Source organism: Danio aesculapii, chromosome 7 (genome assembly GCF_903798145.1).
Source record: "Danio aesculapii chromosome 7, fDanAes4.1, whole genome shotgun sequence".
In the NCBI taxonomy this organism is placed as follows: Eukaryota; Metazoa; Chordata; class Actinopteri; order Cypriniformes; family Danionidae; genus Danio; species Danio aesculapii.
Genome location: NC_079441.1, coordinates 37,402,126 through 37,419,663, shown reverse-complemented (window position 1 = coordinate 37,419,663; position 17,538 = coordinate 37,402,126). Strand labels below are relative to the sequence as shown.

General features: G+C 35.3%; 3 protein-coding genes across 5 annotated transcripts; all 3 read left to right on the top strand.

Moving 5' to 3' along the window:
- Positions 1–1,106: 1,106 nt before the first annotated feature.
- npsn (nephrosin) lies at positions 1,107–6,449 on the top strand. 2 transcript variants are annotated; one of them, XM_056461846.1, is made up of 9 exons: positions 1,107–1,211; positions 1,305–1,338; positions 1,464–1,523; positions 2,303–2,455; positions 2,540–2,657; positions 2,763–2,941; positions 4,402–4,483; positions 4,580–4,701; positions 5,888–6,449. In XM_056461846.1, exons 1-9 carry the CDS (start codon positions 1,143–1,145, stop codon positions 5,890–5,892), a joined length of 822 nt encoding a protein of 273 aa, XP_056317821.1. In that variant the 5' UTR covers positions 1,107–1,142; the 3' UTR covers positions 5,893–6,449. The 2 variants fall into 2 exon arrangements, with proteins under 2 accessions (XP_056317821.1, XP_056317820.1); XM_056461845.1 differs by lacking the exon at positions 5,888–6,449 and having other exon boundaries at positions 4,580–4,739.
- A 2,683-nt stretch (positions 6,450–9,132) lies between these two features.
- Positions 9,133–11,248, top strand: LOC130231441 (low choriolytic enzyme-like). The gene is made up of 10 exons (XM_056460776.1): positions 9,133–9,143; positions 9,269–9,344; positions 9,484–9,490; positions 9,660–9,663; positions 9,763–9,851; positions 9,939–10,082; positions 10,389–10,506; positions 10,683–10,861; positions 10,956–11,037; positions 11,116–11,248. Exons 1-10 carry the CDS (start codon positions 9,133–9,135, stop codon positions 11,246–11,248), a joined length of 843 nt encoding a protein of 280 aa, XP_056316751.1.
- Positions 11,249–14,114: 2,866 nt separating this feature from the next.
- Positions 14,115–16,938, top strand: LOC130232125 (low choriolytic enzyme-like). 2 transcript variants are annotated; one of them, XM_056461844.1, is made up of 9 exons: positions 14,115–14,213; positions 14,719–14,803; positions 15,116–15,125; positions 15,263–15,328; positions 15,416–15,559; positions 15,751–15,868; positions 16,071–16,249; positions 16,337–16,418; positions 16,490–16,622. In XM_056461844.1, the coding sequence occupies exons 2-9, from the start codon at positions 14,732–14,734 to the stop codon at positions 16,620–16,622; spliced, it is 804 nt and encodes a 267-aa protein (XP_056317819.1). In that variant the 5' UTR covers positions 14,115–14,213; positions 14,719–14,731. The 2 variants fall into 2 exon arrangements, with proteins under 2 accessions (XP_056317819.1, XP_056317818.1); XM_056461843.1 differs by lacking the exons at positions 14,115–14,213; positions 14,719–14,803 and adding an exon at positions 16,835–16,938 and having other exon boundaries at positions 15,101–15,125; positions 16,490–16,614.
- Positions 16,939–17,538: the final 600 nt, after the last annotated feature.

The window sequence follows — 17,538 nt, the reverse complement described above, 5'->3', positions numbered from 1 at the left end:
ATGTTAAATACATTAGCACATGAATGTGTGCTTAAGTTATTGTTAGCAGCTGAATTGCAAGACATTTGACTTCTTTGAGCTTTTTTTCATCTGAGGCAAATGCAATTTTGCCCTAAAATGGTTTGTTACCTTAACAGTGTTTAACATGTGAAGCACAAAGACTGATTATTGCTGTGAAATATTTATGTTGTGAATGCTCAAAGGGTTCGAAAGATTTTTATCAAATTAGATTTTTAAATTAGTGGTGTATAACGTTTGTGTTTTTTGATTGGAAAATAGGGAAGTATTTACATTATTCATCAACAATGCTAACTATACCATTCTTGGTTGTTAGTTTACAGTAGAGAAAAATGCATTAACATCCTGTTTGAGAGTTAGTCTAGGGGCATACAAATGGAATATATCTAAAAAGAGAAAGAAAAGACTAAAATACGTAATATAGTTTTTCTGTTGGTTTGTGTGCTAATGCCAATCCCTCATCTAGAACCATGTTTTTGCAAGAAACCTTTTGAAATATTTAAACATCCTCTTTTTAGATGGAAAGGTTCATCACATGACTCAACATCTGGTTAACCAAAAACCAAAGACATAAATGCTTCCTCTTTGTAAACCAGGGCCTTGGTCTTCTGTGGGGAGTCACTGCAGAAGATGTTACTGTGGTTGTTTTAGCTTAAAAAATAAGGATATGGAGAATAATGGCTGATTGATGGTTTAATCAATTACAAAATTATTAAATAAATATGTACATTCACTTAAAAAAGAGCAGGTAAATAAAGTGAACTGGACTGTTAAAAAACTTGCAGCATGTTTATTTTTCAATTTGGTTTCAAAAATTAATGCATTTTATTATTTATTAATAATGAATTAATTTAAGTTTATAATAAGCTGTAATATACCTTATCATAATATACAGTTTATACATATGATTTGGTCTTCAGATTAATTCTGTTAATAAAATAATTGCTTTAAAAGTAAATCAACAAATGCATGCATATAAAATGTAAATAGTCCAAGAAGCCATTCTTAATCTTAAACCACAAGGATTCATGAAGGCTGGTTATTGCACAGAAAAGGAAGTTACAGAAGCGTATAAAACTCTCAGCTCAGATTGAGCCAGTTCATTTTTTCAGAAAGTTCTCATCATGTACCTGCTGGTAGTGGTCATCTCTCTTCTGCTGAGCTCTGGTCCTGCTCAGAGCCGTCCTGTTGAGGTGAGAACAGAACAATGGTGTTGAAAAAGGAAATTTGTATCATCAACATTTTATAAGCAATGGTTTACACATGTGTTTAAAATTCTTAAACAGGATTTAACTGAAAAGATCTCCAAGAAGACTGGTGGTAAGATGCATAATAATAATAATAATAATAATAATAATAATAATAATAATAATAATAATAATAGAAAAAAATTGTACATTTGTAGGTTCTTATTAATAAGTGACTTGTACTGATTTGCATCTCAGGTAACTTTACAAAGAAAGGTAATCTAGTCTCATCTATAATCGAGACCAGCAAACATGCAGGTAAGTGTTACTACATGAAGCCTATAAATCAGATAATATGGGTTGTTATCAGAATCAACAGACTGAGCAGATTTCATCACATATAAAATAAATTAATTGAATTCAGTGCAACCTGCTTTCTGCAACAAATTGTTATTCAGCTCCTCATTTTACTGGTAAATCAGTTCATTAACAATGAAAAATGTATAAATTGGGTACCTAAACTACAAAAGCTGTTTTATGTTGCGCTATATATAGCCAAAACTGCATATCAATTTTGTTGGCAATTTTGTTAATCAATTTTTTAAAGAATTTCATATTTTTATTGCTATAAATCATTTAGAATATTAAAACTGATCATGTTCTGTGAATGTTTTGTACATTTCCTAATACAAAACTAAATGTTTGATTAGTAATGTGCATTGCTAGGAACTTAATTTAGACAACTTCAAAGGCGATTTTCTCTGAATTTAGATTTTTTTTGAACCCTGATTTTCATAGTTGGAATAATAAACCATTAATGGTAATATGCCAATTATTTATAAATCACACTTAAAATATGAGGCAGATTTTGTTATAAATTCACAATTATTAAAAAAAAATATGATTTCAATTCAAGTGTAAGCAGCTTTTTCAAAACATTACTGTGTTTAGCTTAAGTAATCCAGCATTGCTACAGTTGATTTCAATAAATGAATACAACTTACTAATTTTGCTGTAGTCAATACAGTAGAAGTGATGAATCCAGTAATATTAGCAAAAATAAATCTTTATTTTTATTGTTGACCCCTATCCTACAGGACAGAACACAGATGGGCCAGTAATCCTGTTTGGAGACATCGCCTTTCCCAGAGGTTTGCAGAATGCAGATCAATGTACAGCTCGTGGCTGCAAATGGGACAGAAGCAGAGATGGATTAGTTTATGTTCCCTACCAGATCTCTAGAGCGTACTGTAAGAGACAATGTACACTTTTCCTGACATTTTCTCTTTAGCACCTCATATTCTGCTCAATAGTCATCTGTTGTTTCCACACAGCTCCACGGGAAGTAGCAGTGATTGAACAAGGCTTGCAATCCTTCTCGACGGTTTCCTGCATTCGTTTCGTGCCTCATACTGGAGAGAGGAACTATCTCAGCATAAAGTCTGAATCTGGGTGAATCTCTGCATTTTCTGTCTCTTTCCTGTCTACAATAATATTGTTTTCGTGTCGCACAAGCATACACGCTGATTTCTGATGTGTGTTGTGCGTTATCCGCAGCTGCTATTCATATTTAGGGCGGATAGGTGGAGGTCAAGTCGTGTCTCTACAGCGGCAAGGCTGTGTTTATTTCAGCACCGTCCAGCATGAGCTCCTTCATGCTCTCGGCTTCCACCATGAGCAGAACCGCAGCGACCGAGACAATCACATCCGGATCCTCTATCAGAACATCATACCAGGTATTTTTGTTTAGAAGTCCCCTGAAAGAAATATGAGGGAAATGGGTAACGTCTTGTGTTAAACGAGGCTGTGCTGCTCTGCTGGCAAACTTTACAAAGCGTGTTTTAAATTTTTTAGTTCAGTACACACACAGATTTCTGAAAACATTTTGCAACACAGGAGTTTTATAAAATGTTTTACCATACAAGAAATCATTCATTCATTCATTTTCTTTTCTGCTTAGTCCCTTTATTAATCTGGGGTCGCCACAGTAGAATGAACCGCCAACTTATCCAGCATATGTTTTAGCATATGCTTCTTGCAGTTCCGCGGATGCCCTTCCAGCTGCAACCCATCACTGGGAAACATCCATACACACTTATTCACACACACACTACAGACAATTTAGCTTACCCAATTCACCTGTAGCTAATGTCTTTGGACTTGTGGGGGAAACCGGAGCACCCGGAGGAAACCCACAAGAACATGGGGAGAACATGCAATCTCCACACAGAAACGCGAACTGACCCAGCCGAGGCTCGAACCAGCTACCTTCTTGCTGTGACGCGAACATGCTACCCACTGCGCCACCGTGCAGACAAAACATAGCCTAAAAAGTATTATTAAAATATAAATTAAAAAGTGATAAGTAAATATTAATATATATAATAATTGTGTAGGCCAATAAGAAGTTCTAAGTGAATATTAAGAAATGGTTATGAATACAAGAGAAATGCCAAACCTACAAGTATATATTTTCACGTAACACATATAACACATTTCCAATTAGATGTATTTTAGCTACTTATCTATAGGTACCAATACCTATTTAAAAGATACTTATTAGACACCCATTCCTATTATTATACTAGCACTTATTTAATAGATACTAGTTATTGCTGTGACCAGTTACAATCACTTAATAGCATACGAGTATGTAATAGATCAAATCTAGTATCTATTTATTAGGTATGAGTATCTAAAAATAAGTACTAGCATCATTAAGCACTATTATCTAATAAGTTCTAATAACTTAGAAATGAGCAAGTACCTAATAAGTATTTAAACTATAGTATATAAAACATTGTATGTCACAATCAAAAAGCATACTATTTAAAACTGAATTTCACAGATTTCAACACAAATCAGCTGTATAAAAATGTATTAGGTAACAATAACAGTCACTATTGAAACAGTTACTGATGTCTATTTAGTGGGTACTAATTACAAACAAATTAGTATTTAATAGTAAGTACACTTTCTAATGAATGATTATGAGTTCATTAATAAGAACTAGTATCTAATTATTTGTATCTTTAAATTATAAAACAATAGACACTAGTAGACACTAGTAGCATGTAAACATAGCATTTCAGATTGTCACAATTAATGTTTATACTTTAACCCCTATTGTGTAGTCAGCTATTTAATATTTTATATTTAAAATCTATACTTAATGCTTTTCTGTGTACTGTAACAGCACAGCAGTACAATTTCAACAGACAAAACACCAACAATCTGGGCACCCCCTATGACTACAGCTCTGTGATGCAATATTCAAGGTAAGTATTCTTGTAGTTATAATTATTAATTACTATTATTTGCAAACAAATCTAGTAAGTCATGTTTGTTGTTGCTTCTTGATGTGTTTGCTTTAGGTATGCTTTCTCCATGAACAATCAGCCAACCATGGTTCCCGTTCCTAATGCAAATGTTGTGTTGGGAGAAGCTCGAAGCATGAGCCCCAATGACATCCTGCGCATTAACAGACTCTACTGCAGTACGTTTAACATTTCCTACTAACATTTAAAGCAATTAAGGCATTTGTGTTTCCTTGCTGAAAATGCCACCTTGAATTTACATGCAGTTCCTTGGTGTTTGGTCTTTCTGGTGAAGCTGCAAGGTAGTCTTCCAGGCTAATCCTAGTAAAGCAGACTGGCGCTTTCTAAAGGGATAGTTCACCCCAAAAATAAAAATGTACTCACCATTTACACACCCTCAAATTTTCCCTTTTTCTGTTGAACAAAAAAGAAGATATTTTGAAGAATAAAACTGGTAGTCAATTGGTAGGCATGCATAAAAGGAAAAAAAAATACTATAGAAGTCAATAGCTATGTTTGCACGCAAATCATGATAACATTGCATGAGACATTTGTGAATAAGAAAACATAATCATCACATCCTGATAAACTGGTGCCAAATATCAAAAGAAAAAAGAAAAGAAAGAAAAATTGCTGGTATAGAAGAAGCCACTGTGTTTTTCTTATAATAAATTGCTTGCAACGTAGTTGGTCCACTTATATGTCCAATAATGCTGCCTATTGCACCCATTTTTGTTATCACATGACTTTTTTAATGCACATGCAGGAATTTATTTAGTAAATGTGTTTCCATCATAGTTTATGTGCATTTTGTCTTAGTGCATAATAAGTTTATATTTATAGTTGTGCGCATACTTTTTTTAATACGCATTTTCAAGATTGATGTGCATCCTGGTGTTTCCATCAAGCATTATTTATGTTCTATAAAATATGTTTTTAGTCCAAAAAGCACATAAAAATAGGTGGATGAAAACTACTGCAAAACTAACACTAAAACAGGAGGCCATGTAAACAATGACAAAAATGTTCACTTTAATATGAACTATCCCTTTAAGCCCAATTCACACTGCACCACTAGATGCCGACCAACAACTATAATCAGACACTTTTTTTCAGGTTTTGTTTGGCCACTATGTTACTGTCGTTTTCTGCAGCTCTTGGTCACACTTGTGTTTGAAAACTGAACATGTTTAGGTGTTTGTTAGGGTGTCTAAGAAATGTCTTACTGTATTCTGGTGATTGTCTGCATTAGTGGCGAATGCAGCATGATCTGGCCTTTACAGTGGGATTTAAAATGTTTGTAACTCTTATAAAAACAACATCATGTTTTTCCTTTCTCATATTCATTGTTTATTTTTTTCTCAGATTGAGCAAACTGCTGCCGGGTCGTAAGGAGGACATTTTTGATGTCAGTTCACAGTTCATCGGTTTTTTTTTTTAGCATTCTTTTTTTAGCATCTATTTTAGCACATCTTTGTATCTCATGGTTTTACTTAAGCCAAGTGCTACATCTTTAAACCAGACACCTCTCAGTTTCCAACAAATCAGAAAAATGAGCAAATAGTCTGAACTCAGAATGTTCTTTAAAATGATATGTTGCTAAAATGCAACAATCTTGATTGATGGCTTCTGTGACAGAATTGTTGTAAATTTCTCTCTCTTTTGGTATTTGGTAATCCTTTTGCAGTTGTAACATCGGTGTGTGAATAAAACAATGTGTTCTTGTGTTATTATTACCAGTAGGTCATGCATAAAAAGTTATGTTATGTTCATTAGTATTAAGAATTGTTACTGCATTGACTGATACTGCAGAACAATAACCAGGATTACAGTAATGTTCTCAGTACACATTGCAATACCACTCTTTTTTTTATGACAAAATGAAAGCTTGCATCAATTAAAACTTTTAATAAAAAGATTCTTACAATTTGTGTGAAACACATTATTACATGAATAACCAAATCACTGAATGAGTAATAATCTACAATTGAGTTGTAAAGATACAAAAAGCACATATAGTGTTGTTTTCTTTTGTCTTTGAAAGGTACATTTTCATATGTGTGAATTACACCATGTATAAAAGTACACCCACCTCTTCCTAAGTGTCATATAGAAGAACTTATCGCCCTATTGTAGCTTACTGAGTGAAATGCTTAGAATAAACAAAAGAGACAAAAGTTATTAGAAGACAAATATGGGCACACAGGAAATGACAAGAAATGCTGATACATTGAACACAAAATGATCCACAAATACAGTTTCAACCAAAAAAGTGACAAAAATATCCCATATCCTCCTAGACACTACATGCTTGAGGAGTTTTTAAAATTATTATTATTAGTGAAGCCGAAGCTTTAGATGCTTGCGGGGAATGAATTTATTTATATTTAGTGAAATAAAGGTTATCAACGTCGTGATAAAAGGCAAGGTCACACAGATATAACACTTACAGTTTTTATATATTAGTATTTGTTTTCAGACACGCAGTTACCTACAAAAGCAAATACCGCCCAACTCTCTTTATCTACTACAAATGACTACAAAGCATGCTTTCTTTTAGTTAATACACTCCTTATAAAACCCATTTTCTTTCATCATTTATTTTCATAATTCCACTATGCTAAAAGCTATAAAAATATTAACAAACACAAATTATTGTATTATTCACAGTCAATTAATATAATCTGAACTGAAAATTATCATTAATTATGAAACATTTATCATTAATTAATTATTTAATTAATTTCATTCATTCATTTTCTTTTCGGCTTTCGGCCTTTATTAATCCGGGGTCGCCACAGCGGAATGAAGCGCAAAACATGTTTTACACAGCGGATGCCCTTCCAGCTGCAACCCATCACTGGGAAACATCCATACACACACGGCCAATTTAGCTTACCCAATTCACATAGAGTACATGTCTTTGGACTTGTGGGGGAAAGCGGAGCACACAGAGAAAATCCACACGAACACAGGAAGAACAAATGCCAACTGACCCAGTCGAGGCTCAAACCAGCTACCTTCTTGCAGTGAGGTTACAGCGATACCCACTGTGCCACCGTGCTGCCCCACTAATTAATTTCATATGAATTTGAATTCATTCATTCATTTTCCTTCGGATTAGCCCCTTATTATCAGAGATTGCCACAGAGGAATAAACCGCCAACTATTCCGGCATATGTTTTAAGCAGCGGATGCCCTTCCAGCCGCAACCCAGTACTGGGAAACACCCATAAACTCTCGCATTCACACACACACTCATACACTACGGCTAATTTAGTTAATCCAATTCACCTACACCACATGTCTTTGGATTGTGCGAAAAAATCCACACAGAAACGCCAACTGGCCCAGCTGGGACTCGAACCAGCAACCTTCTTGCTGTGAGGCAACAGTGCTAACCACTGAGCCACAGATGAATTTGAATATCGAGCAATAATTGTTTTTTTTTAATAACTTCACCACAGCATCTAAGCTAATGAATGATTATTGAATTCAAGAAATAAAATTAATGACAAACTTAACACATGAAAGGATGAGAGGATACTTAATTAATGAAGTAAAGACTCCACTGATTCTGTCTCGTATGCATGTGAAGGCACCATACTGTGACAGAGAAATTCACACCTGTTCTACACTGAATGTTGCACAAGACTGACTGTAGGGAAAAAATCACTTGAGTGTTTATCATGTTTACCTTGAACCTTTTAAAGGTCTATTTACACCAGAATGAACAGAATTTTTGAGTATACTCCACATGTGAACACGATATGAGCATTCACTTCAAGAATGATCACAATCATGATAATTATATTAGTGTCTACAACAAAGAGTAGAACTCTGTTTACTAAGGTTATGTTGTCTGCCACTTTAAATGTTCAAGCTATTTTAAATGTGGACTGATAGACTGATTCTGACTGCTTGTCAATAAAAGTTTTATTCATCAGATGGAGAAAATCATAATCATAATTCAAATGTTACTGCGTTGTTATTATTTGTTTAAAATGTCTATATGAAAACTAGTATTTCAAAAACTTTATAGTTATTGATATTATTGTAGTTTTGTTTGCAAAAAAAAAGCACAGAGTCAGTGTGAGTTTAATTCTTCTGATAAATCCAGCTTCTGTATCAAGAGCTGCATCCTTAAAATAGACTGCATCAGTATTCAGTCTTCGGTGGGTACATAAAAGATTTAAAAAGTGTATGTTGATGAACAGAATATAAAATCAGAATAATAAAGCTCTGAATAATTCTTAGAGTTTATATTAAAGGGGCCAGGGCACATTTCTAGTACATGTTTCTTAATGTTTACTTGTTCCCTTCGTCCGCAAACTCAGGCACACATACAAATACAGTTGTTTTGACATGTGCTCTTATGAGGGGAACTTCACACCTGTTCTTTTTCAAACAAGGTTAAACAAACTCTTTTGCCCATATTTGTAAAGATCATTTTGATACTAACTCACACCAGAGTATAAAATAAGTTGCCCCATGAATTTTAAGGTACTGAGGAGAGAATAGTGGTACGTTTTACATTGTTTGCATTGTTTAGGACGTAAGAAAGGTATTAAATGGAAACTTGAATAGGTTGGGTGCCATTTAATAAGACTATGGTGCACAAGTATTCTTTATATTTTATTCAAACTATACTTATTATGAATTATAATGTATTCTGTTCCATACACAGACTTCACATGACAAATTTATCTGTAATCTGTAAATTCTGTCCCCTGATTCCCTCCACAGGTCTTTGGATATGTTTGTGACAAAAGTGACTTTTGGCCTTTTGGCCTTGATGCTGATCTACTCAGCTGAAGGGAAGGTAAAAAACAGTAATACACATCTATAGCAGCTTGCAAATGGTATTTATATACTAACTAATCTAATTACATCTTTTATGCTCATTTTTACATTATGTGCCTATTGCTGTTTTGTTTTATGTTCGTACTGCTTGTTTGTAGTTTCTCTGTAAAGCAATTTGTTCGGCCTTGTGGCCATTTGGAAACGGGCTATATAATTAAATTGAACTTGAACTAGAATTTGCAAAAATATGTTTTGACTTTATTTAATGTTTGTTAAATATTTATGTCTCATTTATGTCCATTTTGTGTCGATGTTCTACATAACTCACATCAAGCCTGGTAAGTGAAATGCCTAGTTCAGCTATTTAAGAGAGTCTAAAAGCTTTTTGGAATAAACAAATGAATCAACAAATATTGAGAGTTTATTTTGAATTGAAGTAATGGTTCATTGGTGAATGTGTTGATTTGTTTTATAATAGCTCAGCTGTCTGTGTCTGAACTGCTGCATAGAGCCAACAGAGGCATCAGTGCGTATACTCCACACTTACTCACAACATCAGTATATCCCAACTGTTCATGACTGAAAGACCCAAAATGACCTGTTCATGTTTTAGTTCCTGAAGCTGATGAGCCCAAGCTCCTGGACGACATCGCTGTGAATGAGAAAAACGCTGATCCCTGCACCTCCTACGGCTGTCTCTGGCCCAAATACAGCGACGGCAAGATTTATGTGCCTTACGTCATCGCCAACCACTACTGTAAGTCATTAGTTACACAGAAAGAAAAAGTGAAAACTCTGTGATACTCACCCTCCACTTGTTATAAACCTGAGTTACTTTTTCTTCTGTCAAACACAAAAGAAAAAAATTGGAAACCGGTAACCATTGACTTGCATAGTAATTTAGTTTCATACTATGGATGTCAGTGGTTACTGGTTTCCAACATTACTCAAAATACCTTCTCTTTTGTTGAACAGAAAAACAAATCTCCTGCTCTCAGATCCCTATAATAATGAAAAAATTTTACCTTTTCATTGTAGTAACCTCTGACCTTTGCTCTTTCAGCCTCCCGTGAGCTGGAGATCATCCAACGTGGACTGGACTCTTTCTCCTACAGTACTTGTATCCGCTTCTTCCCTCGAGGCAATGAGAGAGACTACATCAGCATTGAATCTCGCAGCGGGTACGTGACTGATCTAAAACCAAATGCAAAGAGACAACACAGAAGTCAAAATTAAGGTTTGCATGAGCATTGTGGGAAATGAGAGAAATTTCATCAGAATTACATTCAGAATGCAGTTACATGAAGAGGTAACATCTGGGTCAAAAATTGACCTTTTATGGATCTTCATCTTACAGATGCTACTCATATGTTGGCCGTCAGGGTTATGCACAGACAGTGTCTCTGGCCCGTAGTGGCTGTCTTTACCACAGCACTGTTCAGCATGAGCTGCTCCACGCTCTGGGCTTCAACCACGAACAAACCCGCAGCGACCGTGACAATCACATTCAGGTCGTCTGGGAGAACATCCTTGATGGTAATGTTCATCTCAATGCATATGTCAGTATACTGTATATGTCATGTTCATTACATTCATTGGATCAACAATACTTGTTTTGCTTACTCATCAGACATGAAATACAACTTCAACAAAATCAACACCTTAAACCAGGGAACTCCTTATGACTACAGCTCTGTGATGCAGTACGAGAGGTGGGTGAGATGAGGTTTCTCTTTGTGTATGATGTACCAAGTTGAAACTAACTGAATTTGTGTCACTTGCTCTGTTAGATATGCTTTCTCTAAGAATGGCCTGCCCACTATGATTCCCATTCCTAATAATAATGCTGCGCTGGGCACATCTACTGAGATGAGCCAGAACGACATCATCCGAATCAACAGGCTCTACCAGTGCTGTAAGTGACTCAACACATACTGTAGATTATTAATTCTAGAAATCATAACGTGCCTGCAAAAGAATCTATTATGTTTGTTGGATTTGAAGATTTTAATAGATGTTACAAACATTTAATTACATTATCAAAAGCCATGTGAATGCACGGCTTATTTAAATGAAAAAATATAGTTCAAGAAAATTCGTATTTCATCAGTTTAACATTGATGCTATTGTCATTCATAGGAGCAACCGAACTTGGCTTCAGCACCCATGCCTTACATCTGAAAGTACAAAAAAGTTAACTGGAGTATGGATGGTGTTTAAATCTGTGCTTACTTGAATCACCAATAAAGAGAAATTAAAATCCTTTGTCAGCTGATTTTCCAGGATTTATATTGAATTAAATTTTTGAGTAATTGGAACTCTTTATTTGATTCTAAAGATCTGAGTGATCTGTTACGTTTGTATTCAGTGAGTATATTGGTAATGTATTAAGGTCCTAGGCCATTTAGTGATTTAGACCAGTAATAATACTTTAAAAATATGTTCTGAATGTAATTGGGTGCCAGTGTAGAGACCTGAGGACAGGTGTGATGTGCTCTGATTTTCTGGTTCTGGTCAGAATCCTGCCAGCAGTATTCTGGATGAGCTACAACTGTCTGACTGTCTTTTTGGGAAGGTCAGTGAGCAGGCCGTTACAGTAATCCACCCTGCTGCTGATAAAAGCATGAACAAGTTCTTACTGGAAACAAAGCATCTAATTCTTGCAATGTTTTTGAGATGATAGTATGCTGATATAGTTACTGCTTTGACGTGACTACTGAAACTCAGATCTGACTTCAGAATAACAGCAAGATTCTTGACCTTATTTTTTGTTGTTTGATGCCTAGAGCCAAGTTACGCATTCACTTTGAGAACCTCATCTCCTCATATTATAAATTAATTTATTTTAAAATAGATTAATTTACTCTCACCCCTGCTTTCAGTCACAAAAACATCAAAAGTGATTGTGAAAAAGGATATTTTAACAGCCACAATCTACCATTACTGGTTTATAATTATGTTTTAAATAAGCTGCATTCCAATTTGTGTATTTAAGTACTATTCTTTTTCCTACTTAAGCACAAATAATCTAAGTAATGTGTTTAGAATCCCAAAAATAAAGAGTGCACTTTAAATACCCAGATGACACACATTTTGTACAAAAAAGTGTGAAATGTTTTACACTTGATGCACTCAATAATCACAGATTTAGTTACTGGATGTAGATGGATGTGGTGGACGTTTCAGACTCCAGCACTGAATGAAAAAGTGACCTTATAAACTTCACATAGACTCAGACAGTTGAGTGCTTAGTAAACAAGCACATAAGCTCACGGTGTACTGCATTAATTGGGACACACTATGTAGTTGTTAATCACTCTGATCATTAAGGATGTACATTCCCTTGTTGCTCTGTGACCATATTTTTGACCTTTGTGGTTTGATATAAACAGAACATAAAAACAAGATCAACATGATTCCATTATGTATTAAATTTAGTATTAAGATTCATAAACCTGAGTCCAAAATGCAGAAGATTTGAATGATGTTGATCTCAACAAGCTCTGTAATGGTAGTCATGACTCAAGGCTCAACCTCTTCACTTCTTTGCTGAGAATAACAATGCACTACAGTATGTAAGTCATGTATGTTCTCATGCAGTGCTAATTACAAAACGTAGGCCAGACTCTGTAGCGGGAGAGAGGCCAGAACCTTTAGTTTTCTGTTGCATTTTAGAGTGAAAGTGAGCATAAACTGATCGACTCATCTGCCCTTTGCCCTCAAAAACTCAGATGAACTAGAGATTCTGGTGTAGTTTAGATTCATCAAAATCCAGCTTTTTTCATCCATTTGGGAGCATTTAGTGGTATGGCTTAGATTCTTTAAAATTCACTGTTTCCTCATCCATTTGGAGCATTTAGCCCCATGGTTTGACACAGAACCAGCAGACAACAGCACAATAAGATCAAACAATCAACACAGAAATATTTGCTGAAAAAACAGCAGATTAAATGTGTAATCTTTTAAAAAGAGAAAGAAAACGTTCATATATTTATATATCAGACTGGTGATGAAATGAAAACAGTTATACAATACTAGACTGTAAAAAATCCTGGTTGCCATATAATTTTAAGTTGAATCAAATTAACCTTATGAGTCTGATATTCCAACTGAATGTTAAACTGACTTAAAACAGCTTGCGTAACTTCACTGGTTTGAGCTGGGCCAGTTGCCGTTTCTGTGTGGAGTTTACATGTTCACCCTGTGTTTGCGTGGGTTTCCTCTGGGTGCTCTGGTTTCCCCCACAGTCCAAAGACATGTGGTATACAGTAGGTGAACTGATTAAACTAAATTGGCCATAGTGTATAAGTGTGTGTGCGTGCGGCTAAAAGGGTTGCCGCTGTGTAAACATATGACAGAATAGTTGGTGGTTCATTCCACTGTAGTGATAAATAAGGTCTAAGCTGAAGGAAAATCAATGAAAGAATTAATGAATGAAACTTAATATAATAACCTACTATTAGAAATGTCTAAAAGCAGTCTGTTATACAGTTTTATTATTAATAGATTTATTCTCTTTATTCTTAATAGCCATAAAAATAAGCCATGTTCTGTATTCTGTATAATACAAAATATTAATATCCTAAACTTGTCATACAATTTTGTTAAACTATTTGCTATCATTTTTTATATTATTTTGGAGTGCTGTAATAAATATATGATCAACTGAGAAAGGAAACAGGCAGACAGTTCATCAGGTTTGAGTCTTACATATGAACCGATGGAGCAACCAATGAGGGAATTTCACACCTGTTCTCTTTCAAACCATGTGTCAGCGTGTTTACTGTGCTACTATCTGCAAAAATTGCATCGATACAGTCTAGGTACATTATAAAAGCCTCTGGTCAACGTTTTGCATTGGCTTTGGAAATCTACGACAGAATAACTGGTATGTTTCCCTCTCTACTTTATCAAACTGTCACATTGTCTGACTGTTAAATGAGTAACATTACACATTTATAATGGTTATGTATTAATTGATTAGAAGAATGTAGAGCTGTTTCACTAAGTCAGATTTTAATAATGTCTTCTTATTTGTAATTCATTAGATGTTATGTAGATTACACACCAAAATGCTGCATTGATTTAACCCAACATTGGGTCAGTTATGGACAAAACGTTGGATTAAATCAACCCAGCATGTTATATACTGGTATTTTATAAGTGGTTTTAAATAAGTGATCAGTACCTTCCAAAATCTATATAGAGTTGTTTTTATTTTGTGCATTTTTATTATATGAGCTCTGTACTGGACTAACAACTCATGATTACCATATAGGAGAAGCTAGAAGCGTAAATGTTATCATGTGTTGATGCATATTAGCAAAAGAGTTGAAGCTGACCATTATTTGAGGCATTCAGCCTAAACATCTGTGCCCTGATTCTTTCCGTAGGTCTTTGGACACCATGCTTGTATTCAAGGTGACTTTCGGCCTGTTGGCCCTGATGCTGGTTTCCTCTGTTAGAGCTGAGGAGATGGTAAGACAAACACACACACACACACACACACACACACACCCAAGTGCGCTTATTGATATACACAAATATATTGCTTTTATATACTGCTGAAAGAAAAATGAAATATAATGACCATTTTCCCAGTACTGGGTTGTGGCTGGAAGGGCATCCGCTGTGTAAGACATATGCCAGAATAGTTGGCGGTTCATTCTGCCATGGAGACCTCTGATAAATAATTGTCTAAGCCAAAGGAAAATTAATGAATGAGCGAGTCTGACCATGTATCTTTCTTTTCCATGTCCATTTTGTGTCTGGTGTTTTGGCATAATTCAGATGCAGCCTGGTAAGTCAAACGCTTCAGCAGCTCTGATTGCGCATATGACAGTTTTGGGATGAAACAGATCAGTTCTGACAGCTGCTGCATATTGGATTGATTGAAGTAATGGATCATTTGAACATGTTAATGTGTTTTTATAATAGCTGCTGTGGATGAGTCTGCTGAGCTGTCTGTGTCTGAACTGCTGTTTAGAGCCAACAGAGGCATCAGTGCGTATACTCCACACTTACTCACAACATCAGTATATCCCAACTGTTCATGACTGAAAGACCCAAAATGACCTGTTCATGTTTTAGTTCCTGAAGCTGATGAGCCCAAGCTACTGGACGACATCGCTGTGAATGAGAAAAACGCTGATCCCTGCACCTCCTACAGCTGTCTCTGGCCCAAATACAGTGACGGCAAGATTTATGTGCCTTACGTCATCGCCAACCACTACTGTAAGTCATTAATGATCTGATTTATGTCTTCATTTAGAGTCCAAACACAATAAAGTATAAGGTAGACTCTGTTGGCGATTTCAGAAAAGAGCTGAATGCAACACTTGAGACTTCTAATGAGTGCAAAAGCTTGTCAGTGTGAAACAAGGCAGATATTTCCATAGCAACCTGTCTGAACTTTGCCCTTTCAGCCTCCCGTGAGCTGGAGATCATTCAGCGTGGTCTGGACTCCTTTGCTTCTGTCTCCTGTATCCGTTTCTTCCGCCGCAGCAATGAGAGAGACTACATCAGCATTGAATCTCGCAGCGGGTACGTGACTGAGCCAAAATTTGAATTAGATAAACACAAAGTAGAGTGCATAATATGTTTCACCAAAAGTTAGAATGAATGTTTCACATTAATAATAACAAGAAATTAGAACTCTTCTCATTTCTTGTCATTATTATTGAGAAACATTAACACACAAATTTCTTTTTGACATTTAAATGTTGACATATTGTTAATCTTACAGATGCTACTCATACGTTGGCCGTCAGGGTAATGCACAGACAGTGTCTCTGGCCCGTAGTGGCTGTCTTTACCACAGCACTGTTCAGCATGAGCTGCTCCACGCTCTGGGCTTCAACCATGAACAAACCCGGAGCGACCGTGACAATCACATCCAGGTTGTCTGGGAGAACATCCTTGATGGTAATGTTCAGTCACAGAACTATTTAAGGAGAGCCCATACTCTAGTATGTTTACTGACTAGAAGTATGTGTTTTGTTTTCTCATCAGACATGAAGTACAACTTCAACAAAATCAACACCCTGAACCAGGGAACTCCTTATGACTACAAGTCTGTGATGCAGTACGAGAGGTGGGTGAGCTCAAGATGATATTTCTTTCTAAAGTCTCCCAGATTGTAATCCAACTGTCAATTGCTTTCAGATATGCTTTCTCCAAGAACGGCTATCCCACAATGATTCCCATTCCCAACAACAATGCTGAGCTGGGCAAGTCTACTCAGATGAGCCAGAATGACATCACCAGGCTTAACAGACTCTATCAGTGCTGTGAGTAACACATTTATTTACATTTCCATGGTTTGTAAAAAACATATATATATATATATATATATATATATATATATATATATATATATATATATATATATATATATATATATATATATATATTTTTTTTTTTTTTTTTTTTTTTTTTTTTGTACTTTATGTTTAAGTGTTAAGGGAGGGGAACTTTAAATTTACTTTTGCCAATTTATCCATCTTTTAGGAGCAGCAAAAAGGATCCAAAGTCTCACTGATTTTGCTGAACAACCATCCGTCTATCAGATGGATTAAGCTCAAAACATTAATAAATGTTTAAAACCAAAATAATTTGTGTAAATTTCTGTGAAGGAATGCTTAGTGCACACACACACACACACACACACACACACACACACGCACACGCACACACACACACGCACAAACCCCTGATAAATAAAGGGACTAAGCCAAAGGAAAATGAACGAATGAATAAATAAATGAATGAGTGAATGAATCGTTGACCAGCCCAGGCATCCAACAGAGCAAAGTTTTTTTTTAATTGAAAGACAGAAAATCTCATTGATGCATCAAAAATGTGAATTCACAAAAAATTCTCAGTATTGATAATTTTTGGCCTTTGCTAATACACAGTGGACATTAAATAATATATTTGTGGTCATAAAGGAAGACAGCAGACAACAATGTAAATTTCTTAATATAAAATTCATTTGCAAAAACAATAAATGTTTGTGCAGATCAATGAAATGACCGTTTAAGTAAAATGTGTTGTTAAAGTCTCTCTGATCACAAGGGCTAAATGCTTGCCTCTTACCTAATTCTTACAGAAAAAAAGTAAAAACTTATTAACTTACCTTATCTATAAAAGTCATGAAGGTATCGAAGATAGGTAAGCAGACACTTCAGCACAGTGAAAGACAACCTGACAGA